Source organism: Candoia aspera, chromosome 8, assembly GCF_035149785.1.
Source record: "Candoia aspera isolate rCanAsp1 chromosome 8, rCanAsp1.hap2, whole genome shotgun sequence".
In the NCBI taxonomy this organism is placed as follows: domain Eukaryota; kingdom Metazoa; phylum Chordata; class Lepidosauria; order Squamata; family Boidae; genus Candoia; species Candoia aspera.
In genome coordinates, this window is record NC_086160.1 from 53,000,425 (window position 1) to 53,026,499 (window position 26,075).

Genomic DNA, 26,075 nt, shown 5'->3' on the forward strand with positions numbered 1-26,075 from the left:
CTCTGTAAAATTCGTTGCTGCTGCTATAAGGGTTTTTCTAGATTGTCTTTGAATATTCAGAGAAAATCCCTTGAAGTACCCATACTGGGCCTTCTGGAGGACACAGTTGCCTCGGGGCTTTGTGGAGGGTTTCTGTGTGAATACTTCTTCAAACGTTTTGCACAGGTTTATTGTAGAATAAGCATGTTGCAAGTAAATATGTACATAACTGATACTCCATTTATTAAACTTGCTACAAATACAAAATGTTCTTCCAGGGTTTCCAAGTACCACGTCAGGTGGCAAAGAAAAAGATAGTGGAAGAACCTGCATTGCCATCTACATCTGAAGGTCCTCTCTCATTCTTCCCCTGCCAATTCTATGCGTCTTCTCCTTTATTTTCTGTTCCTTGCAAAAAAAAGGAAGATACCGTCTTACTCCCAAATTTAAATGAGGATGTGTCTACAAATAATACTAAAAATGCTGAGCCGGTTAGTTTTCTGGCTTCTACCTCTTTAGACGATGAACATGAAGTAGTACAGAATAAAAAACACAGTACTGACAGCATAGCTGTTGAATATTTGAAGCCAAGATTTCAGTTAGAAAATGCACCGGTCAACTCAAGGTACCATGCAGTTCCGCAGAACATTCGAAGCAAGGCTCAAATTGTAGCACTTTTGAACCATGACCAGAACACTTCCAGGGGACTAGAAAATGAAACTACTGCCTCACTGAAAAATCTACAGTTTACACTGATGCAATCAGAATCCAACCCAGAAGTTCTGCCTTTAGTTGAGCCATTAGTAAGCACAGACTCTTTGCTAAAAAATAAGAAAGCATCTTTCTCTAGCTTCACAAACAATACTAGTGGAGAAACTACTAAACATATGTACCCACAGCACATCTCAGAAAAAACTGTGCAAACAAAAAGCCGTTGGGATGCTTATATGCCATCATGTTTATCTGCTGTACGTAATACAGAACACAACGAAGAGAATGCTAGTGATTTGCAACCAGTTCAAAAGGGCTTAAACGAGAGTGACTATGTAAACAGAAGCCAATACAATGACCATAAAAGGATTCCACAAATGCCTTCTTCCTGGAAAATTGATATTTCTCCTGTTAGTAAAAGTTCTATTGAAAGTCAGCCATGTGACCTTTTACCAGCTGAATCCTTCATGAATGAAAGCAGTAACGCTGAATTCAGTTCATTTGATAATGCTAATTTGAACTGTGGAAATGCGTTCAAAACATTTGAAGACACATTATCGGAATCAAGCAGACATGGACAAATTGATAATTTGGAAAGGAGTTGTCCATACCTGCAAAACAAATCATGTGCAATTATGTGTTCTGAACGTTTTTCAAACAGATCTACAGATGCTGACTTTGGCAGTCCAGGAAAACAGTTTACAGAGGTTAATTTTAATCTTTTAAAGATGCTGGATTTTAGTGACACAGAAGATAATGAGCCTAATGTAAATAGCATTGTTTCGCAAGGTTCTGTATGTCTAAAGCAGGAAATTAAACACCCACTTGAGGTCGATGCTCAAAAAAACTGTGATGTAACTGCATGCAGTAGTGAAAAGAAAGACAATATGCAGTTAATGTTTCTACAAGATCATGATTTGTATAGGATCTCAGGATCTCAGCCATTACATCTTTGCGATGAGATTTCTGCAAAGCCTGTTAAAATTAAGGAAAATAGCATAGCTCTTTGGGGGGGGAAATGGCAAAATTCAGAAGTTTCAATTAATGAAAAGATAGATACAAGTATGATACATGCTCAGAATATGGATGTTCACCAGCAATTGCTTTGTGCTGGCAGAAGCTTGTTAATGGAGAGTGGTGCAGACTGTGAAATGCATGATAGTAAGTATTATACTTAAGTAACTCGAGGCAGAAAAACATTCCATATATTTTTACTGCTTCATATTATTTGCAAATAAAAATAATGTTTGTAAAATAATATATTTTTATTTATAACATGGAGGTTGAAACAGGTATTTGGTATAGTAATAAAATAATTCTTTGCAGTAAAAAATAAGAGTTCTGATATTTTTCCCCATTGTATTTCAGACAAACATCAACAAAATTAATTTCAACTTAGTTACTCCTTAAAAATAGCGTAACTAAGTAAACATTAAAATTAAAAAATGCAGAATGTATTTTGGATTTTTTTAAAACAAATCAAATGAAGACAAAGATTTCAGTTTGTGTTACCCCATAGCTGTTGATTCTTCAATCTTTCCTCAGTTAATAGGTTTCAGACTGTTAGTCTGTTTTTGAACATACCATAGCCTTAGGAAGCCATCACATCCAGAGTGAGATTGATAGAAAAAGGTTGTTTGCTTTTACTTCCGTAAATATAATTTGAAGTATTTTTTTCACTAGTTCACCTAGTCCTTTCCATACCTGAATTTAAAAAATGTTATAAATATCTTTTACTGTAAGAATATTTTATATAGAGAGACTATAGTTGCTGTAAGTTTTAGAAAATTCAATATGACCTGTGTGATATTTTTGCAATTTCATACTGTTGATTAATAGTAGTTTTAAAATTAAAATCTGTTCACTAAGCATTTAACAGTAATTTTCCTAGATAAAGCAGTACTGATACCATGTGAGAAAAGAAAAAGTATTTCTTATTTTATGCTGCTTTTCAGAAAATTATTCTTAAAATGGCACACATCTGCTCAAGAAGTCAAAATATCTGTATACTGGAATAAATTAAAAGTGTAAACTTTTGCCTAAATTGATTTTTTTATATGTGCTGTTTTTGAACAAGCTTCCGTGATTCTTACTTCCCCACCCATTCATTTGTGACATGGAAAGAATATTGACTGCAAAATTATTGTAAAAACTACTAATACTAGTTATTAAACATATCTTATAAGAAACAAAAGGAACATTCTCAAACTAAGTTCTGTTTTTGATTTCTATTAAAAAACCATTTCTCCCTGTCTCATCTGAAAAACAGAGCGTAAGATGAAACAAAATTCCCCTTTTTTTTCAGATTTTCAAGGATATTTGCTGTAAATGCGGCAATATTCAAACAACTACCCATCTTTTACAGTGCCCTTTGGGACCAACATGCACACAGAGTGACTGATTGGTCGGAACCACCTCTGCCATCAATGTGGCCTGGCATTGGGCTAGAATTATATAAATTTTATATTTTTATTAAATGTTTTTAACTTTTTAAAATTTAATTAATACTTTTCCCCTTTCTATTTCCTGCATTTCTGACATGAAACGAGATGAGATTCTGATCCTTAACATGAATTCAATATATATGAAAATTATTCTTATATTTTGTTGTAAGATCTAAGTCTCAATTTATGCAGGTTATTTTAGATGCTCTCAGAGGCTCATCTCCTATCAAAAATACCAATAGATTTTGACCCTAAGCTTTACTTTTTTTTAGATTTTTTTTAACCCGCCTTTATTATTTTAAAAAATAAGGCAGCAAACACACTTAATACTCCTTCCTCCTATTTTCCCCACGACGACAACCCTGAGAGGTGAGTTGGGCTGACAGAGTGTGACTGGTCCAAAGTCACCTAAGGCAGGACTAGAACTCAGTCTCTTGCTTTCTAGCTGGGTGTCTTAACAACTAGGCCAAACTGGCTTTGTGGAAGAGCTGAGATGGACCTAAATTTAGGTGCCTATCACTGGAATGCTGGAAGTGGACTTCCTGGCTTCTACTTCTCTGTAGCAGACCCTCCAATATCAAAGATGAATATTTTTAAAGGAGGAGGGGAATTGTCCTATGCCATAATCTTAATCAGAGGATCTCCAGAACATGAGAGGCCAAGGTGGGAAAGAAAAATGGAAGTCCTCAAGTCTTTTTCTGGTGTACAAGGCCAAATTTACATCCAACTCAGGGCTCTTTAAAATTTACTCAAAAAGAGTTTCTCTTGGCATAGTGAGATGGGTAGTGCTGTGTGTAAGTGATACTTACAATGTTTGATTTTTTATTGTGTAAGCAGTTAATATTTGATGTTTGATTTTCAAATATTTCACTGTTTAAAGATTCTTTGATTTTTTCTGTTTCTAAGAATTTTTAGCTCTAGCAACTCTTTTACTTCTACAACTTTGAACTTAGTAATTTGTTTTAATTTGTTGTTATGACTAATTCTACCAAACTGAATTCATGTCTAACAGATTCATATATGCAAAAGCATTAATCCATAACAGACATACGCATATTGAATTAGTCTGGGGACTGAAGTTCATTGTGGTTTTCTTTCTTTGGTAGTTAAACAAAATTTTGCTGAAGTATTTTGTCCTGAAGAGGTGCAGATGCCTTGCCTGCATTCTGACTCTCCAAATTTGGTAATCTTTTTTGGATGTTGAGTAATAATAATAATAATAATAATGGTTTTAATCTATGTGTTCCACAGTGCATTCTAAGGGGACTTTTCCTATCTGCATTTTTTTCATACTGACTCTTCCTGGTCCTGCTTGTGTGCCCCTGGAGTCCTAAAAATCACTCCATTGTTTGGGGATTCTCCAGAGCAAGGTTTTGTTGATGAAAAAATGTTCAGTCTCCTACAAAGAAGTATTGATGTTAGCCTAGTGTTATTATTTCATTAGTATTACTTATTAAATTCGTACATTGCCACATACTGTGGGTGATTCACAAAGTAAAAGCATGGAGAAAAAATAACAAAATAATAAAGGCAAGGAGCAAAAAGATGGCAAAACTAGGCAACACTACTCAGAAGGATTTTCAACCACCCTAGCCAAGAGCCTGGACCTCTGAAACACCAGTAGGGTGGGCGCCCCCCAGAGCTCGAGGGGAAACCTCATTCTAGAGGGCAGGCACTGTGACAGGAGGTGTGCTTCTAGGGTCCCAGTAGATGTTAGACTACTTCAGATGAAGTAGGGTAAGGTCATTGTTGCTGAGTGGTCACCAGTGAATGTAAGTGTTAGCATACATATGAACTGATAGTTTTTGCAATTGAGCAACTTAATAATGTAATAACACATAAGTCATTAATACTCTTAAGTAGACTGCAATTCAGTGCCTGGGTTCTTTAAAAGATATAAGGATTAGTAAAGATGTGCAAAATACACCAACATTCTGAAGTTTTAATAATTTGTGCTTATATTTTTCAAAATTTAAAAGACATTGAAATGTTGCTATGGTGTAGAGAAAAAAATTAATAAAACACAGATAAACCCCAGTGTATATGCAGCAGCGCTTGGGGAGAGAGAGAGAGAGAGAGAGAGAGAGAGATAATCCCGCCTTTATTATTTTTATAAATAACTCAAGGTGTTGAACATACCAAATACTCTTTCCGCCTCCTATTTTCCCCACAGCAACAGCCCTGTGAGGTGAGTTGGGCTGAGAGAGAGTGACTGGCCCAAGGTCACCCAGCCAGCTAAATTCACTTTGGGATGACTAGGTATTGTGGACACATAAAAGTTCTAAACATTTAGCTTCTGGAAATCATAAAAACTAAATTTGTATCACCTTTTTTGCCTATACATTTACACATAGGTTTACATTAAGAAACTGTTACCTAAGCATTGGCTTTATACTGCTGTGATGCTTCTACTAAGCTAGATAATAAATGATTTTAGGGGGGATGGGGACAAGGCCCCATATACCAGAAATTAATAAATGGAATGTATTAATCTTAATATGTTATTTTAAAAAATGCCATAATTGTCAGCTAATAAAAGCCAGCTTATTAAAGCATTTTTAAATACATATTGTATATTATATGACATTGTATAGGAAATAAGGAATTTGCATGTTAAAAATGATTTTGAGGTAATGATTTAAAAGGTACAGGTAAATATGTGTAAAATTGTGCATTTTTAGGTTTTTCCTATGACATTTTTTAAGGGTCTGAATTCTCAATTGAAATGTAAGGACTCTTACATTTTGATTTATTTCTGCAGAAAACACTTTGCAGGTGTGATGTAAGATTATAACACCATATTTTTGATAGAATTCTGTTTCTGAATCAGATTTCAATTTTAAAGCAAAAACTGCAACTTTGAAAACTTAAATTTAAAACACTCAAATTCTAAACCATAAGGCCAATTTGCTGTTATGGTTAATAAAATGAACAACTATAATAAGTCCTTGCAAATTTTATTTTTCTTGGTGCTTTTTTGGGGGGGGGGTCAATGAACATCATTGCTTTACAATATTTGTTCCATTAAATTCACAAAGGTGGTTGAATTTCACGGATACCAGGTGAAAGGCTCAGCAGCTAGTGAGATGATGATGAGAGAACCCTGTTCATATCCTATAAGGGATCCACACAGTGATATGCCAGAATCTGAGCCTACTTCAAAGGATGCCTGTTTTTTCTCTGCTCAAGAACTGTCCTGTCCTGCGGTGCCTGATTTTGTTCAGGTGAACTGAGAAAATTTCTTAAATCTATAGATTCTTTAATCTGTGAAATACTCTGAAAAATGTCAGAGTTATGATGGCTTAAAATACTATTGTTTATCAAAGGAATAATCATTACCACTATCAGAAGTTCATAGGATAGGAAATTTCCTGTTAGGATCAGTTTAATCCAATCCCTCTCATCAGAGGGGAAAAGATCTTTATAGATGCTTTTTTATGCTACCTAAATTTTTAAGAGGAATCACTGAGGCTCCTGTTTAGTGCCCTTGTTTTATTTATTAATTGTTTGCCAAGCTGATATGCCGTGATTAATGCCCAAAATTAATCCAAAATCCTTTGTCACCCTGGAATGTATTAAATATGTTTATTTGGGGGTGGGGGGTTATCCTTAGCCTCTAGGTTCAAGGAAACTTTCAGAAGATGATCTCAGTAACAGTGGAACTAAAACATTTAAAAAGGAATTCAACCTTTTTGAAGAAGTCGATAATAAATTTTGTAAGTGACTATCAGTATGAACAATTAATTATCAAAGTTCAACATGATAGTTCAACATTTTGTGTGTTTCTTCCTCTTAATAGTAACAAAGACTGTGTCTTTTAAACCGCCACGTCAGATTGTGACAAATTTTTCCTCAAATCTAGATTTGGACTTCAAGAAATGTGCTTCGGTGGAGTTTAATGAGGTATGACTAGGTGGCTCATTTTGTTTTATCATTATCATCAACAATAAAAAAATTACCACCACAAAGCTGCTTTGATTCTAGATACTGTCAATATGACAGTATTCATATTGGACAATATTCTGTCCAAGGAATTTAGAGATGTCCTCTCTCTTTTTCAAGAACATAATTGCAACATTTCTGTCTCTCTTTTCCTTCTTAAAGGTATTTCTCTTTCGGAAGGAAGGAAGGAAGGAAGGAAGGATATATAGATATAGATATAATCTTAAGAACATCATTATCTACATCTATTGCTAATTTTGAGTTAAATAAGTTATTTAGGGACTAAGTGAACATCAAAGTGCAGTTCATTGTTTTCTATAAAATATGGGAATAAATGCTTACAGATTTTTCTATAGGAGGAGGGAGGATAGTGGGAATTTAATCATTCGATCAAGGTATCTGTTGCATGTTTTCTTCTTGGTATACTGGAAGTTAGAAGTAATAAGATGATTTCTATGAAAGATTAGTCAAGCATTACTGCAAATAATTTGTTTAAATGAGTAATTCTACATTTCTATTATATGAGCAATTTTTTTGATAATCCAAAACAATATAGATATTTGTATCTATTTGTAACTAAGTTTCCTCACATATTTTTGCTTTTTACATTCCTTTTGTTCAGCTGTTATCAAAACAGTGGGTTTCCTCACAGACTACTGGCTGTCATTTTTTCTCAACTCCAAATAGTAAAGAAACAATGCAAGAGCAGGAATTGCTGATGTCCAAAACTGTTCCAGACTTGCATATGGATAGTAAAACCTTTTTCAGTAAGAAAGTTTTGATTGTTGATGATATAAATAACAGTTGTGCCAGGTTTTTTTGAATGCTCCAGTTAGTATTTGAGCATTCTTAATCTAGCTTGATCACTGTCAAAATGTGATTCATATTTTAAGAAATTATGCTGAAATTCCCTCCACATCCCTGCCTACTTGGCTGGGATCATGACATTTTGCTCAATGCACAATGATTTTCTGCTCATAGAAAGGACCTTCTTTGTCTCTCACCCTTTTGTGAATACAGCTCTTCATTTATGAATTTATTTTTTGTCCATGAACAAAAGAAATATATTCAGTCTCTACCTACCACACCCCAATTATTTTCTACTATATGAAATAGGTATGAAGAATGTAGTACTAAGAAATGGAGACATACTGCAATATGTTTTGATGTCTTCCCAACTTCTAATCTAACTAATCTTGTTTAGAGTCATAGCTATGCTAATAAAAGTAACTAGGAACTTAATTTGAGTTTCAAGTAACAGAAAGACACATCTTTTCCTTTACTTTAAAGCTTTCACTATGTTAGTTTGGAAGAATATAGCAATTCCAAATTTTCAAGAGTGTGTATAACCAAAGTTTTAAGATCCTTTTGTTTAACAAAATCATTAGCTTAGGAAATACAGTCGTCGTAGTAGGAAATACAATGTGCTGCATTAGCAATGACTGCAGTTAAGTTTTTGCTACTGGAAATATTTATGGAAAGGCAGTCCATTCCAACAAATATGGACAGAAAATAATACTAATATTAAATGTTTTATGATGTTATCCATAGAATTTTGTTTTCAATTGTCCACATACTGTACCCTGTTTTATAGGAATGGGAGAGTCCATATGTCCAGCAAATGATACGTCTATCCTTTTACCTGCTCTTAGAACACAAACTCCAGTTGTTTCTGGACTTGTAGATAAACAACTTTCTGATTCCCAACTTTATCCCAGTGCAAAGATCTGTAAACAGATTCATCATCAATGTGGTTTCTCAGTAGTCAACACATATGACAAGTCAGAAATGTTAGGGCCTGAGGACAGGATGTGTAAATTTTTTATGGGTGAAAAGTACATAGGAGTAAGAGACAAGACAGCTATACAGAATGGATTTCCTAATGTGTCTGAACAAAAGGAACAAAGCAAATGGCAGAAATACCACAACACAACTGGTTGTGATTTGAGATTTCAAAATAGCAATGAAGTGGACATGGCTGATGATATCCAAGCTGAAAGTTTTTTAGGAATGCCACTAGAATACAGGAGAGAGAATCAGAGTAATGTCATCTATAAAAGCCCTCTGGACTCTGTGCATCTGGAGACAATAAAAAGCATGCTTTGTAAACAGCAGCGAAACTTTATCAGCCAAGATTCTGTTTCAGAAAGAAAGAAACTTTCCCTGCACTTAAATCAACATTTTTGCACTGAGGAAACTCTAACTGAATTAGGTCAGCTGAATTTCTCCAACATAACCAGAGATAGCAAGGTATGTAATTGTTCCTAATGTTAGGAAATGTCGAAAATTGTCCATTATGTGTACATTCAGATTAGCTTTGTTGTATGTTCCTGGTATTTCTCTTACAGGGTTTTTTTTAACATGTTAAAGGTTTCCAAGGATACTTTGTTAATAGGCTTCAAAATATTTAATATTTGTTGTTACATTTAAGATATAGAGCCACTTCTCATAATTACATTGTAGCTTGTTAAATCAATATATGCAAGGTTTCTATACATCCATGGAACCAAGACTCTTCCTTTTGCTGCAAGCTGTGGTAAAACATGGAATCTAATTAATCATGGTCTGATTTAGACTAAACTGGGACACTAAAGTTGCAAGCTTCAGAACAAACCAGGATCTTCAATAATTGTTTGAATTCTTAAGGTGATTTTTATGGAACTCAACAAAGACAGGTTCCAAAATTATATACATTTTGGAGGCAGGATAAGTATATTTCCAGATTACTTATAGTTACAATTTAACATTCAAATAGATGTATTTTAAAAGACCCAGTTAAGATTTGTGATCATAACAGCCTGAAGGATAGACAATAAAGGCGGGATAAAAATTAAATAATAGTAATTATTATTGCCTTAATAAAAGTTATATTCAGTAGCTGTAAATATAGATAATATCTGCATATGAGACTAGAAAAAGGGAAATAGGAATTTGCTTATTTTATTTTTCAGGACACCTCTGGACTGTATTTCCCTAGGGTGAATATGGTAAAGGATACTAATGTACCTAAAAGGCAGAGATACATCCCAGTTGAGTTTCAGTCACCAGCACACTATAGGAAGGTTTTTACTACTGCATTGATTGGTATGATCCAACTTTTCATTTTAATACTGGTACTCAAAATCCATAAATGGTTCTAAAAATGCATTGCAGTCAAGGTTTTTTATTAGACTTCTCAAGAGGACAAATTTTATAGGATCACTAGTATAGCAAATGGGATTTCTGACCAATATAAACTGCCTTGTCCAAGATTAGCAGTTTTGCAATAGAAAAATTACATCGTAATTCTCTCCCTGGCCCCTACTTCCAAAGTCAATTAGTACTTTTCATTTCATTTCATTTCATCTGCATCATAGGTCAATGAAGGAGAACTCTGTCTGTATTGTATGGCAACCCATATTTAGCACTAAAACAGTTGATAGGGTTTCTGTTTCCCCAATGTTTACTTTGTCGTTTTTCTATAGATGACAGTAAAATTAAGAAATTCTTATTTTAAAGAACCTTTGAAAAGTTTTTAATTTAGTTCTTCCCTTCCCTAAACTAGAGCTACTATTAAACATGAAAAGCTGACTAGGCAGCTGAAGCAAATCAATAGTATTTGATATGCAATGAGATATATTTAAATGCATGTTTTTCCCACTTTCTAATTGCATAACATCTCATATTTATTATTTCCTATACTTATGAAAAGAACATTTAAACATATTATTGTTTGAACTATCACAAAAGCTACATAATGCTCTTGGGAAAGTGGATATATCTTTCTATACATCAGTGAAAGAAGGGCAACGAGAGAATTCTGCACCTGTCTGCAGCCACAAAATAGCAACTAAACTTGTTATGGTTAGAAAAGAAGGCCGAAATAAGGTACGTTTTTAGAGGCTTGGTTAACACGCATTATCATAATTTCTTTAACCATGGTTTTACTAGGATAGATATTAATGGGGCATGCGTGTGAACTGCATAGGTATAGATATTTTTTGTGAAGTTGCAAATTTTAAAATGTCTAATTTGTGCATATTGGCTTGTATTTTGGGAATAAAATAAATTATACATTTTATCAGAAAATTTATCTGACAAATATTGAATTAATAACCATGACAAAATATTTTGAGCATTTTAACAGTAAACTGCTGAAGCAGCTCAATTCCGGGCACCCTGAGGGAAAGGGGAATAGTTTCAGCAGAACCTATTTATGATATTGAATGGCCAGCAATCTGATTTCTTACGTAAAAGTTTTGTTTTTGTAAGTGTACTAATGGCTGCTGGGACATTTTGTCCCTGTGCAATTTTCTCAGTGAGTATCACTCCTTAAAACCTGGCATTTGCTCCTTTAATAGAAAACAATATGAAAAGAAGGGAGTCACTAAACAAATTAGCAGCAGGAAAAATAAGTTTATTTTAATAAATATGATGTATCAGATCAATAATCTGATATATCTAGTTACAACTTTGTACTATCTGTGACCCAAAAGCCATATCACTCAAAACCAGTTTAACTGAATCAGCATCTTCCAAGAGATCTGTTAAACTATCCCAAAAATCACTTGACCTATAAAGTTAAGCTTGCTTGCTTGCTTTCTTGAATGAACTGTAGTCAGGTTGTCTGTTCAATAGATTTATTCATACACAACTGCACACACACTTACATAAATTGATTAATTGTATGGATTGCATTTTGCTTCAGGGTCGTCTTTTCTATGCTTGTGATGCTGCTAAAGGAGATCAATGTGATTTTTTTAAGTGGCTTGAGGATGTAAAACCTATAAGGATGGAGAGTAAACCTCGTATTATACTTCATGATATAAAGAGCATTGCAACTTATCTCAGATGTCAAAGAATTTCTATCTATGAAGAATGCCAGCTTCTAATAAGGTATGTTGAAATGTTAAATACACTTGAATAGTAGTTTATAACTGAAAGGAAGTGGTGCTAATGGATAATGAAAATGGCCTCTACATTACTTAGGTTTTCTTTAGAAAGAGTTACTAAAAAGTAATTAAAAAGTATGTTGTTATGATAGTGCAAAAATAGTAATAACAACAAGCCCAATGTTACAAATGAATTTCAAGCAGACAGTGTCAGCTCAAGCACAGCTAAGCAATTCCTTGGATCATGGTATCTCCTCGGTATACTACTACTAAGTATACTACAGTAGTTTAACACTTTCAATCAATCTCTATTACTGATATTAATATTGATGTTAATGAAGAATTTATTTATTATTTTAACTAATTTTAAAGCTCACGTCCCCAGTTTTATTATTTTTTTCATTTCATGAAAACCCATTTTTAGTATTTGTTTATAAAAGCAATATATAAATTATAGGGTTCTTATATTTCATTTTTACAGGAAAACTTTTGATATTCAAAGAAAACAGTCTGGTAAGCTGAAGAGATGTAATGTTGCAAAGGCTAGCTTTGATTGTGTTTCCAAGAGCAAATTATTTCTTAAACTGAACCGGAAGGAGCACTCCTCTACGTACAGCAAAGGTTGGTAAACTTGGAAATCTCTGAGACTAGGGAAAATTTTTGTTACGTTACATTATGTTATATTAAATAATGTTACAACATAATGTTATATTACATTATATTTGTTTGTTAACTGACCCTATCTAATGACTGGACAGTATACCCCAGACTAAGAACAAACCAAATATATACAAATAATAATATAATAAACAGTTCACAATATGACAAAAGTATACAGGTATGGAGAAACTTCCATGCACCAATCATCTGGAGCCAGCAGTCTGGGCACTGTATTCTGGGCTAATTGGAGCTTCCAGGTTGTCTCCAAAGACAGCTCCACAGAGAGCACATTACAATATACCTACACTGTGGTGATCAGGCTGTGAGTTATTGTTGCCAAGGCATCCTGGTGAAGATTGGGCTGCAATTTGTCACCAAAGTTGGGCAAAGGCCCAGCCATGGCTTCAACCTGCTATTTAAGCAGAAATCATGAGTTTAGAAGGAACCTCAAGTCACATACCATTTCTTTTTGGGGGAAATGCAGCCCAGTCCAGAGGTATTATCAAGACCATTGCTACTTGATTGTCTCAATATTCACTGGGGGAAAAATCCCTTTATCTTGAAAGTGTTTAATCTGAGCTCATTTTGTTTCATCCAGCTCCTGGTAGCCTGCAGACACTGGTTTACAGTTAGCCTCAAACCAACAGATAACTATATTTATTTGATCACTTTATATCACCGCCCATGTCACATATGTGACTGGCATGCCCTCATGTCTCCTGTTCAACATCTATGTGAAACTGCTAGGCCAGGTCATCTGTTGGAGTCAAATATCATTGATTGATTGATTGATTTGATTCCTATAGCTACCAACAAAGCACATGACTCAGTTGCTGACCCCTGACTGACCAAATGATATTGTCAAGGTTTTGTCCCAGTGTCTGAATCTGTTGGGGTCTGGATAGGGAGGAATAGGCTTAAGCTCAACTCTACCAAGGCTGAGTGGCTGTGGGTCCAAGGACTATCTGGCTCTGAGGATTTTCTGATTTTAGTTTGGGATGGGACTGCACTTCCACAGACAAAATTGGTGTACAGTTTGGGGCTTTTCCTAGATTTGTAGCTCCTATTCAAAGAGCAGATGGCAGCTGTGGCCAGGAAAGCTTTTGCGTGGATTCATCTTCTGCATCAGTTGTACCTGTTCCCAGACCAAGAGACCCTTCTTACAGTCACTCTGCCTTAATCACTTCATGTATGGACTATTGCAATGTGCTCTATATGGGGCTACCCTTGAAGATCACTTCGAAGCTCTAGCTGGTTCAGTATACAACAGCATGAGTCATGTTGGACATGACTTGGTATAGCCATATACAGTAACATCTCTACTGTGCAAGCTACACTGGTTACCAGTGGGCTTCTAGATGCAATTCAAGGTACTGGTCATTTTCTATATAGTCCTACATGGCATAGGGCCAGACATTTGGAAGACTGTTTTCTCCAATTGTTTCTGCCTATCCCGTAAGAACCAGGATTGGCATCCCTTGGGACCCATCTGTTAAGCAGTGGAACTCGGGAGGCACGCCTTCTCTGTCATAACGCCTACCCTTTGGAACAGCATCGCCCATCCCCCACCAGGTCTGGACAGCCCTAATCCTGCTGTCTTTCAAAACAGCCAGAGGAAATAGATCTTCCCCAAGAGAAAGAAAAATACCAAAATCGCAGGAAGAAAAAGTAGGAAGAAGAAAAGGGAAATAACTTTTCTCAAAGTTTCAGTTGTAGATATTCTTCTGAACTGCAAAAGTGATGGCTTGGCATAACTTATGCAAATATATATACTATGTTGACAGATGATCTTTGGGTTGTTTCCAAGACTTTGACCTTTGAACCCTTGGACACGTTCATTGCATATAGTGTTTTCTTTGGACCATCCTCTAGCAGTGAAGTGGAGCTGGAACCTCTCAGTGGTTATAGCCCCTCAAATTGGTGCTCAAATAGTAAGTTTCCGCTCAGGATCTTTTTTCTGTAAGTGTCTTAGAATAGATTACTCAAAATATGACTAACTCTAATATGCCATAAAATGGAATGAACAACACATACACCTTTTGCTAGAAAAAAGATTGTTGTATCAGATCAGCTATTTAAGAGGTAGTAGAAAACCCAGTTCATGGCATTTGATAGGTTGGAAAATCTAAGTAGCCCAAATATTTTAGCCACCCACAGGATGTTTTGCCATAAGTGAGATGTGTTTGCTTGAAAATTATCTTAAATCGTGGTCAGCTTGAGAAAGTTAAATATTTGCACAACTCTGACTAAACCCAAGGCATGGTATGTGGTCTTTTAAAGGATTAGTGGGAAAGCAGAGCTAGAGTACAGGATAAGAATGGGTTGAACTGAAACAGAATTACTTGCTTTTCTTATAGAAACATATACATGGTATGTGTATAGATAGTAAGAAATCCAAATATATCCTTGATAAGCAGACAGAATTAGATGACCATAATACAAAAAACTCTTAAGTTCTAGAGAGCAACTTGTGAATGGGAATATTTCTTCTATTGCAAATGGTAGATGCATGTCAGTTTTTAATTAAAAAGTCATTAATTACAGAAAAGATGAGAGAAAGCCAACTTCACTGGTATGGACGTGTCCTTAGAGTGGAACCTTCCACTGTCGCCAAAATAGTTTACCATCTTAAAATGGATGGCCGGCGGCCACGTGGGTGACCAAAACAGAAATGGCAAGACACCATCAATAAGTACATTCAAATTGAGGGTCTGCGCCCTGAGGATGTGGACAATCGGGCAAAGTGGCGTTTCAAGATCTGAAAAGCAGACCCCGCAATAACGGGAAAATGCTAGGAAGAAGTAGAAGATGCATGTCAGTTCTGAAAAACATTGCTTTGAGGCCAAGGAATTAAAACACTCCCTGACATCCACTAGTCTTGATACAAATGTATAAACCCACGCATATTATTTACTTTAAAAACCATTGTTACATTTGCTACTTGCATGCATAGTGCTATGTCTTTTTGGACCTAATTTATGGTTCAGACTTTTCCTTAGTTAAGTTCATCTCTTAATAACTATGTCTTATTATATTTTCTTTCTTAGTGATTGTTCATGCCTTGCTCGTGTGTAATGCTAGCACTGAACTTACAAATTTGAGAAATATACAGGAAAATGTCAGTTCAATCACTTTGCCAATCATGCAACATCTACTTGCAAAGTATGTAGTTTCCTATTTATAATTTAGATAATTATTTCTGTAGACAGTATCATTGAAAAAATGGCAGAACAAATATTGCTTCACAGTTTAATATAAATTTTGCATATATTGTGAGAAATATTTAAGATGTAACTGTGCAAACAAAAGTATAATCTGATTAAAATATATATTTGCAATCATTGTGATCTCAGGGTTTTTTAAATCCATGGAAATTTAGATGACTTGAAAAAATTAAATTGGAATATACACTAATATATTCCAATTAGGTACCAGTAAGTACACTAGGAGAGATGTGGCTACAGTATAAAAAAAATGTATCACTTAAGCCATTTTTAGTCTGTTCTTAGCTTCCAGAGATGAGTAAGATTGTCTTTATCCCCAGCATATAATTTAATTCTGCATTATGGTTTGCACCCATAAAATAGGTCACAACAGACCATGGCAATAATATTTATGTTGATAATTATAGAGAAAAAATATTTGCTAAATTCACATATACATACAGACATGCACAGCTTCCACAAATATCTTGAATGGGTGTTAAGAAAGGATTGAAATAAAATAGAATATTTAATTTCATTTTAAATTATTTCCTTGTATCTAATGTACAATCATAAATGACAGTAATATTATCTTTTAAAAACAGAAGCACATGTGCACATTCATTGATATAAATAAATTAATTTGAATCACTTGACTGGAAATACAGTATATTTTAATTCTAGTACTATAGTTCTGACTAGGTGAAACTTCTCTTCTTTTGTATTTTAGGACTTTCAAAGAGTTCTCTCCAAAAACCAAAGAGAGGAAACAAAAGTTTAAACCTCCAGTGCTAAATACAAACGCAATAACCTCTGAAGCTTTCAGCCCAGAAATAGTTATAAATCTTGCTGGTAAAATTATTCAGGATTTTCAGCTAAATAAGGATCAGGCCACAGCAGTGATGCAGATAGGTGCCATGATGACATCACAGGAAATTAATACAGAAACAGGGAAATATCAGACGTTTCCAATAACAATAATACACGGTAAATTATTTTACAAGAGCTTCTTCTTTTTTTCTTTTTGCTTCTCCAGTTCTATATTTAGTCCATATTTTTAATGAACTATATTCAATTTTTTCTTTCTTCCCTAAACACTTTTTTCCAGAATTTTAATCTATATTGTTTTTACTACTATTGTCCATTTATATTCAAACTTGAACACAGTATGTTTAATTCCATGCTGGTGTACTGGCTTCATATTCTATCTTGCAGCTTCCCATGTACCCCACCAAATCTGCTCTAGAGGGTTGGGGTTTTGCCATGAGCATATTTGGGATATGCAAAGAGTGTGCAATGGGGAGGAAAATAAGAACTTTACTTAGGTTTCATTAGGAGCTTTTATATTGAAAAGGGTTTCTGTGCAATCTACTTCAATATCCATTGACATGCAGGTTAAATGGAAAGGCATGTTCTACCTACACAGAACTGTGAGATTAGGACAAAATATTATCTGAATCTTCTCACTATTCTAGCATACTACAATTGTAGTGTTAGTCAGCTTTCTACTCTAATCCCAATATAACATCTCAGCTAATTAGATGCAATCACTGTATATACAGCTCAGAGTTTTTAGTTTATGTTTTCTCATGATGAATATTTGATTTCTCTAACCCAATTAATGCTCAGCCTAGTTTCAAAGAAAATAGCAGTTTGAAAGGTTAGTGCAAAATATGTTTATCTGGTTCTGTTAATGTACTTAATTTATTAAACTCAACATATAGGTGTATTTGGATCTGGAAAAAGCTTGTTGCTGGCTATTGTTATTTTATTCCTGGTACAAATATTTGAAATCAGTGAAGCAGCTAATGGCAAAAGGTCAGTGCCATGGAAAGTATTAGTTTCTTCTTCCACAAATGTTGCTGTAGACAGAATACTGTTGAGGTAAGTAATTCAGAAATCATTTATGCTCATACTGTTCCCATACAAGGTGTTTTTGTTGTTGTTGTTACAATAATACTGTATGTGCATATTATTTCCCCCTTCCTCTTTGTTTTTGCAAACTAATCAAATACAACTTTTCATGCTTTCCTTCTGGGTATCAACATAAAATGCTATTTTGGTGAAATCTAAAAGTACTTTCTAATCAGACTTTCACACTTGGCCTGCTATGGAAGAAAAGAGTACTCATAAATACTAGTTTAATCTAGGGTTGGAAAAAAAAATTAAAAAGCATAGAGCTGATGTGAATCAATTTGGAATGGAAATGCTGAAAAATGAAAAGAATGTTATTTGGAGTTTCTTTGGGAGCTTGAAGTTCTATGAAAACCTACTGAAATTTGAACCACACTCTGCCTCAAGAGCATTTTTTCTGATTCTTCTCTCCTAACTATTTAACACTGCCACAGAGTGACAAAATGATTAATGTAGCAAGTTTCTATCAAATTCCTCCAATTCAGTCCTTTTGCAGAGTAAAAGGAGCATTAGTATCCCTTTGACCCTGAAGCATTCAGTGGAAAGACTTTACCTCTCAGATGGAGAAGAACTCTGTTTATTTATGTCCCTACCCCCTCCTGAGCCAGTCCGGTGTAGTGGTTAAGGCATCAGGCTAGAAACCAGGAGACCGTGAGTTCTAGTTCTGCCTTAGTCACAAAGCCAGCTGGGTGACCATGGTTCAGTCACCGTCTCTCAGCCCTAGGAAGGAGGCAATGGCAAACCACTTCTGAAAAACCTTGCCAAGAAAATGGCAAGGACTAGTTCAGGCAGTCACCAGGAGTCAACACTGACTCAAAGCACCAAAAAAGAAACCCTCCTGGGCCCTTATAATTGGTTAAGGATATCCCAGTGTGACAGCTTCAGATTTGCACATGAACATTTCAGTTTGTAAACTGATGAAGTTTAATGACTATGACAAAATATAATGAAAAGCCAACATTTCTTTTAATGTATTTCAAATAATGAACTGTTGTTTACTTCAGCCTACTAGACATTGGATTTGAAGACTTCATTAGAGTGGGAAGCATTAAAAAAATTGCAAAGCCAATACTTCCTTACAGGTAACTTGCTTAAGATCTTTGACCAGGTCCAAGAGTCACATAATGGGTCTTCTAGGAGCCTTTGATCAAGCAAGAGTTTGTGTAGAGACACAACTGTAGACCAGTACTTTCACAAGAGAGCCATTTAAGCAGCTGTTACAGTTGTGTGAATTTTTTCAAAGTACAGGTAGCTATGTGGAAGTTCAAAGCAGTCTTTTTAGCAACTTATACAATTAGAATCATTTATTCCCTTATTACTTTCATCATAAGATATTCTTTTTCTCAGTTTATTTACCATTACTCCCTATCCTCCGAAGTTAGCGGGGGATAAGTGAACACTGGGCATTTGGACAGTAGCATTTATTAAACTTTCTAAGCCATTTTGAGTATTAGAAAGTATGAGACATAAATTATCCAAATAAGCACTTGTAATGGGTTCTTAGTGAAGTAGAGTTGATGACAACTTCTATATTATGTTAAAGGACATTTTATTTTTCAGATCTTCTTTAAAAGTCAGGTGAATTATATTCTATGATTTTATTGTTACATCATTCTGCTGTTTGGACATTTTAAAATTATTTTTTAAAAATTGTTTTGATCAGTATAAGCCACTCTGGAAACAACTGGTGATAAAGTGTACATTTAAAACAAATATATGAGCTGTGTCCTTGAGATGGGCAGCCAGATAAATCTAATAAATATATATTTTTTTATTTTTTTATAAATTTATTCACCGCTCATCTCCGCCTCATGGGGGACTATAAATATATCCTTGCTGGCTACATCTGTGCAGCATGTTTGAACGCACTCATATATATAAACAAGAAGGTTCTAACCTAGGCTATTGCTTATAATTCATTATTCAAGTGTAAATATAACTTTTTATACAAGGCTCATTCAGATAGATAATCCTTTATCTTCTGTTCTTTATTCTATAAAGCAATATGCTATGCTATCTTTTTGGGGGGGAAGGGATCTTCTCTCAGATGTTAGTAACTGAGCATCTACCTAAAGCAGAAGCAGAAGTCTTTTGTGGAGAGGTGTCTTAGCACAAATGAACTGTTCTGTTCACTATTATTCTCTACAACTATGCAATATGTTAAAGCTTGCATGCTGGCTCAGGACCTGAAAATGAACAGCTGAAAGAATTATTTTCCTTGATGAAGGAAGATTTAAGCCCAGTGGAAAAAATCTTTGTAAAGAAGACTATTGAACATCATAAGTTGGGCACCAATAAAGCTTCCCTGAAAAAGGTAATGATAAATTATATTTGCATGTGCCAATAAGGAGCATAGATTTTTGTTATTAATTTTATTTTTAGATGCTCTGATTAAGGAATACAACGTGGTGTAAAAATATTATAAAAACAATCAACAATAAAGCCATTTAGCCTAAGCCAATGGGATAGTAAGAATACAAAATTAAAGCAAAGTTTATTTAAAAGGACAATCTGGAACTTTAAACTCCTGATTGAAAAAGCATCGTTAGTTATCATTTAAAGCAAGAAAGTGAGGGTGCTATTAACACTTCTTTTAGGAGACAGTTAATTGGAGTCTTGCCCCAGTTATGCATTGATGGTGAAATGAAATATAATTATGGAGAAATCCTTCATTAGTTAACCTGTGGTGTAAAAATAATTACTTTTATGGACATTAATGTTGGAACTACAGACTTGGTAGATCTAACTCAATGATACTACAGATGAATAATTTGGACCCAAACCCATTGTTTGGGTGGTTATTATTGCCTGAAATTTGGACAAACTCAAATTCAGCAGAATTATGTCCACTTAATCCAAAGTCCACTAACTACTACCCCTTAAATTGAGCATTTATTGTAACTATGAATAAGACTGGCCATAAAGTAATCATTCTTTTACTGAAAGAAACTAGCAAATGTGGCATCAGATGGATAAACTGAACATGAAGTTACTTGCATTTTTAGTTCCCTCATGCTTCATTTAAAAAAACAAACAAAAAAGCAAGCCAGGCATAGGGGTAATAGATTCAGGATCATGGGGTCATGTTTATTCATTATGTTTTATTATAAATTTGATTTTTTTAATTGGTAGCACCATTTCTGGATATAAATACATTCAATAACCAAATAAGTTGAATTTTGATTGTACAACTTATGGTTCATTATTTGTACAGATATATATTTATTTTTTCTCTAATGATACAGGTGAGGGTAGTGGGTTCTACCTGTGCTGCCTGCTCGTTTCCATGCATGAAAGATCTTAAGTTTCCTATAGTGATTCTAGATGAGTGTAGTCAAATGACAGAACCTTCCTCTCTGCTCCCTATTGCACGGTATGGCATCATTTTATTTTGCTACTAGTAGTTAAATGCAGCTGTACTGACTGTTTTAACTTATGATGTAATTTGCTTTAAGAATGCAAGCAGGAATCATCTTAGAACCAACTAATGTAATTCTTATTATTGGCAACAACTCAGTGACCAGCCTTGTAACTAAATTCTCAAAATGTAGTGGATGTAGTGGTGGAGGTGCAGTGACTTGGCTGACAGACAAGAAGGGCTGTGTGAAGCTGATCTCCGTTATTTACAAGGTTCTAAATACAATATAGTCTTTGAAAAACTAAAGCTGTAATAGTGAAATAAATCTTCCAAGTATAGTGAATGCAGCCAAGAGAGGGGAGCTGCACAGTTCTGGGTCTGCTTGCCGCCCCGCAAGGCAGGGTTTGGGCTTCCAAAAGGGCAGAGATGGGCAGGGAGATAGGCGGATAGGGGGAGTTAAAGCACCTCTGTAGTCATAAATGCAGATGGGCTGCCAGGCACCCAAATTTTGATCACATGACTGTGGGGGCGCTGCAACAGTCGTAATTTCAGGCACAGGTTGTAAGTCCATTTTTCAGTGCCGTTGTAATTTTGAACAGTCGCTGAAGAAATGGTCATTAAGTGGAGACTACCTGTAACCAATACAGAAATTATATATCTGCCTAAAAATACCAGTTTATGGATGCATGGAGAACAAGTAATCCATTAGCTAAGGATTACTTGCTTACATTAGCTAAGGATACATGCTGTTTGGCAAAATATGAAACATTGAAGAACAGTTAATATTTTAATATCTTTTCATTTGGGCTTCTTCATACCATGCTCCAAGTTTGCTGGAACTTTGTGATCTGGAAGAAATTAAGCAATTTAGAGATAATTAACTGTTTTTAGCATAGAGCTCCTGAGCATAGTAAGAGTTTAAACTGTAGCAAGTATTAGCAAGCAAACAGGCATATAGCATAGTTTCAGCTCTGTATTACCTGTTAGGCTTCAAGAGGAAGTTGGTCAGACAGCTAGAGCTAGCTGAAGGTTGTGGTTTTGCATTTGACAGGTATGGCATGGTGTCTCTAATTTTGTCTTTAGGCTTTTTTGGCCAGTGCTATGGCTTATATAATGTATGAGCTGCCTTTTGCTGAAAGGAAGTTTCCCATTTTTTAAATTAATATGTGATGGCCAGAAATATGTTTACATTTATAGCTTTGAATGTGAAAAGCTGATTCTTGTTGGAGATCCTAAGCAGCTACCACCTACCATTCAAGGGTCTGAAAGTGCACATGACAGTGGTTTGGAACAAACTCTCTTTGATCGACTCTGTTTGATGGTGCGTACTTCTTATATCTATAAACACCTCCTTGTTTTTTTTTAAACTTATTTAGAGCCTCTGGAGTGAGGCAGTTTAAAAATCTTCTAAATACACCTATATATAGCAAAATATTGCTTTCTTAATGGTATATGCCCTTTTTTTGAAATTATTTAATACATACTTCAATTAGTAGATATTTCAGCATGGAATACATGTGACAGATTTGATGTCCATTATGAATAGGCATTCATGTAGAAGAATTTCATAAGGACTGGATAACTATCAACTCTCTTCCCTAAAAGTTCTCCCACAAAGAATTAGTGGTGCAGTTAGAACAAATGCTTCTATTGGAATGTTTCTAAAAATCACTCCAAAGAAGAATAAATCATATTTTACAGAATTCCTGAATCAGGCAGGATCTGTTACAGTATCTGGGTTGAATCCATAAGGCCAGTGTATCATTTTCACAAATATTAGTCCTTTAATTTTTGAAAATATTTTTATCAAATAGCATTCCTTCTTTGAACCTTTAATGTAAGTTATACTGTACTATAGCCTACAAGCTCATATTTGTAGATAAGATGAAACTATTATGTATTTTTTTCTAAGGGTTGGTTTGCCAATTTCTTCTTCCTTTATTAAAATAGAGAAAGTACAGATACATTCCAAATGTTGCTAATTAATAAACTAATTTGAAAGACAGTTGCTGCAAGGAAAATATGATTCACAAATTAAAAATAAGAAAAAAGAAATAGTATGTAAAATAGGTTTAGAAAAAAACAACTCAAAGGCATATGACCAAATTACCTTACTTCTTTGTTGAAAGAAAACCATTTTAAAGATGGTAAAGAACAACAACCCACACTTCAAGTTTAAAAACAATTATCTCAGTTCTCTATAGGTATGGATGAAGTGTCCATAACTCTTGGTATACTGAAACATTTTATAAACCAGGAAGGCAGGTATGTCTTTCACAAGTAACAATCTTATAGAGTTATGCTAATGATCCTATTTATTTCAGATCAAGTGTGATGATAGCATGACAGCCCCCAAACTATGAATTAATATTCCAGTTTGTGACAAGGATTTTATAACCAATTCTTACTACATATTTTCTGAAATAATCAGTGTAAAATAAAAGGGCTGTTTCTTATGACCGCTTCTGTCAACCCTTTTCTGTAACGACACAATTGTATGAAATCTCTCTCAGATAAAATTCCTAAGCATTTTGAATGATTGGATTTAAATAAATGAAAAAAAATTAGAATGCATGCCCCATGATACAAAAGGGTTAGAAGATTTTTCCAGCTTATATTTTAATAACTGTCCTATTCTATTATCCTTATCTTGTTGAACATATTATTTAGAACTATAAGTCTAGCATAAAAAGAAATCTCAACATAGAATTAAATTTGTTATGCAGTAAGAGTTTATGTATGTTATAGCTTTAGTTATAATAGGGTTTAACAGTGCTTTCAGTTATTTTTTTTTTCTCTTTCTTTTTCTCCTTGCTACTAATCATAGGGCTATGGGTCTATATTACTTAGGACACAGTATCGTTGTCACCCTGTTATTGCTGCTATAACTAATGAACTATTTTATGAAGGAATTATGTTGAATGGAATTCCTGAAACAGATCGAAGTCCTCTCATGGACTGGCTACCAACATTGTGTTTTTATAACGTTAATGGATCAGAACAAGTAAGTATTGCATTAATTGAAGGTAGTAGTTTAAAATTAAGAACTTACGATCTCAGTTCTCATGTTTTTTTGTAACCGATTGTTTAGGGCTAAAATTGAAGAAGGTGCATCCATGAAATAATTGTGTCCTGAGTATAACATATCCATGGAGCTTCTTCATTTTATAAACCCATACACTCATGGCTAAAATGTTAATCCATATGAGTGGGTTTCTTCCCACAGCATGTACTTCTTTCAATCCCAATTGACTGAGCATTCCAGTGGCAACCATATGAGAAATCTAACTTGATAATTAGTCTTAAGTTAATAGTACTACATTTCATTATTCCACCAAACAAATTAGTTAACATATTACTGGCTTTTTTCCCCAGTTATAACTCCAAAACTGTTCTGTTTCCTAGATCGAGACAGACAACAGTTTCCACAATATGGCAGAATCTCTTTTCATTGTCAAATTAATACAGTCTCTGATCGCCAGTGGAGTCGATGGATCTATGATTGGGGTAATAACCCTCTACAAATCCCAAATGAGTAAGGTATGTTTTAATCATCAAAACAATTCCAATGCAGTATTTTTCAGGATAGCATTAAGTCTAAATTTTAATTTGATATTTTTCAAACAAGAAATCCTCAGCTTCCTTATGACTTAATTTGCCTTAATACTCTTTAAACTAATTGGGAATTATTGGAAATGATTATGTTTCAAATACATTATTAATTAAAAACTAAAAATGTATATTTCAATAATGGGATGGTTTGCCTCAATTTTGGATGTAGTTTTTCTCTTTAATTAGAAAAGTAATGTATATAGCTAACCATAAAGAATTTTCATTGATATTTGTGTTTTTCAAATCTTTTTTTTTCAATCAACCTGTTCCAATGGTAGCATATGTCAGTGCCCATAATTTTATTTCATTCAGTCATATACAAAGCTGTAAAATGTCAGGGACTTCATTTGTTTGTGTTTGCAGATCCGTAACTTGTTTGGTGCTGTACACATGGATGCTGCCCAAATAAAGACTGTCCAGGTGTCTACGGTTGATGCTTTTCAGGGAGCAGAGAAAGAAATAATTGTTTTATCTTGTGTAAGGACAAGACAAGTTGGCTTCATAGATTCAGAAAAGCGAGTTAATGTGGCTCTGACAAGAGGAAAGAGACATTTATTGATAGTAGGAAATCTAAACTGTTTAAGAAAGAACAAATTGTGGGGAAGTGTTATTCAGCACTGCACAGGTAAAGTAAGATATTTTAAAATATAAATTATTCATGTATTCATTCATTGTACTTATAATCTGCCTGTTCTTTGAAACACAAGGCAGTGGGGGTGGAGGGAAAGGTCCCTCCAATATTATTTTTGCGATAGCAGACTTTTGAAGTAAGCTGATTAGAAAGAGAACGACTGGCCCAAAATCTCCAGGAGAGTTCTGTGATCCCCTGGAGATTTGAACCAAGGCCTCTCTGGTCAAGGTGACACCTTTATAACTTTAAACTGGCTCTCTTTAAAGTCATCACTATATCAAACTTGGGTGAGGAGAATTATATGATTCTTTGTATCCAGGCCAGTGTGTTTAAAATATATTATTAAAATTAAAATTAAACTGTTAATACATAAACATACTATTCTGCTATTTATAGGGAGAAGGAATGGATTACAACATGCTAGCCAATGTGAGCAGCAACTGAAAGATATCATTAAATCTTATTTCACAAGGAAGGCGGAAGAAGAAATCAACATGGAAAAGGAAAAATCTAAAAATGAATCACTTTCACAAAAACCAAACACATAAAAATATTGGGTTACATCATATCAATAGTTTCATTTTGGAGATAATTTAAATATAATAAATAGCTTTATAACAAGATCATTTCTAATGAAAGCTAACTTACTAGGAACTGTACATTCCGTGTCAACATACTTTTTCCTAATACATAGCTAATTCTTGTACTGCTCTGAAAGTACCATGGGACTAAATAAACTCAGAATTTAAA

The 26,075-nt window shown here is 34.5% G+C and overlaps 1 protein-coding gene across 3 annotated transcripts; it reads left to right on the forward strand.

Moving 5' to 3' along the window:
- On the forward strand, positions 1-26,075 carry ZGRF1 (zinc finger GRF-type containing 1). 3 transcript variants are annotated; one of them, XM_063309953.1, is made up of 20 exons: positions 8-1,851; positions 4,241-4,317; positions 6,748-6,850; positions 6,934-7,037; positions 10,028-10,160; positions 10,768-10,943; positions 11,764-11,951; positions 12,429-12,568; positions 14,392-14,538; positions 15,655-15,769; positions 16,541-16,797; positions 17,535-17,694; positions 18,729-18,806; positions 19,891-20,038; positions 20,970-21,097; positions 22,280-22,403; positions 23,910-24,086; positions 24,488-24,622; positions 25,058-25,319; positions 25,722-26,075. In XM_063309953.1, the coding sequence occupies exons 1-20, from the start codon at positions 246-248 to the stop codon at positions 25,871-25,873; spliced, it is 4,410 nt and encodes a 1,469-aa protein (XP_063166023.1). In that variant the 5' UTR covers positions 8-245; the 3' UTR covers positions 25,874-26,075. The 3 variants fall into 3 exon arrangements, 2 of the variants coding, with proteins under 2 accessions (XP_063166023.1, XP_063166024.1); XR_010068400.1 differs by lacking the exons at positions 22,280-22,403; positions 25,058-25,319; positions 25,722-26,075 and having other exon boundaries at positions 1-1,851; positions 24,488-24,619; XM_063309954.1 differs by lacking the exons at positions 8-1,851; positions 4,241-4,317; positions 6,748-6,850; positions 6,934-7,037 and adding an exon at positions 8,387-9,326.

Bases quoted from the DNA above. Each gene is read 5' to 3' on its own strand.
- ZGRF1 (XM_063309953.1), top strand. From the start codon at position 246: ATGTTCTTCCAGGGTTTCCAAGTACCACGTCAGGTGGCAAAGAAAAAG. The intron at 1,852-4,240 runs GTAAGTATTATA...TTTCTTTGGTAG, and splicing joins AGACTGTGAAATGCATGATA to TTAAACAAAATTTTGCTGAA. The intron at 16,798-17,534 runs GTAAATTATTTT...CTCAACATATAG, and splicing joins TCCAATAACAATAATACACG to GTGTATTTGGATCTGGAAAA.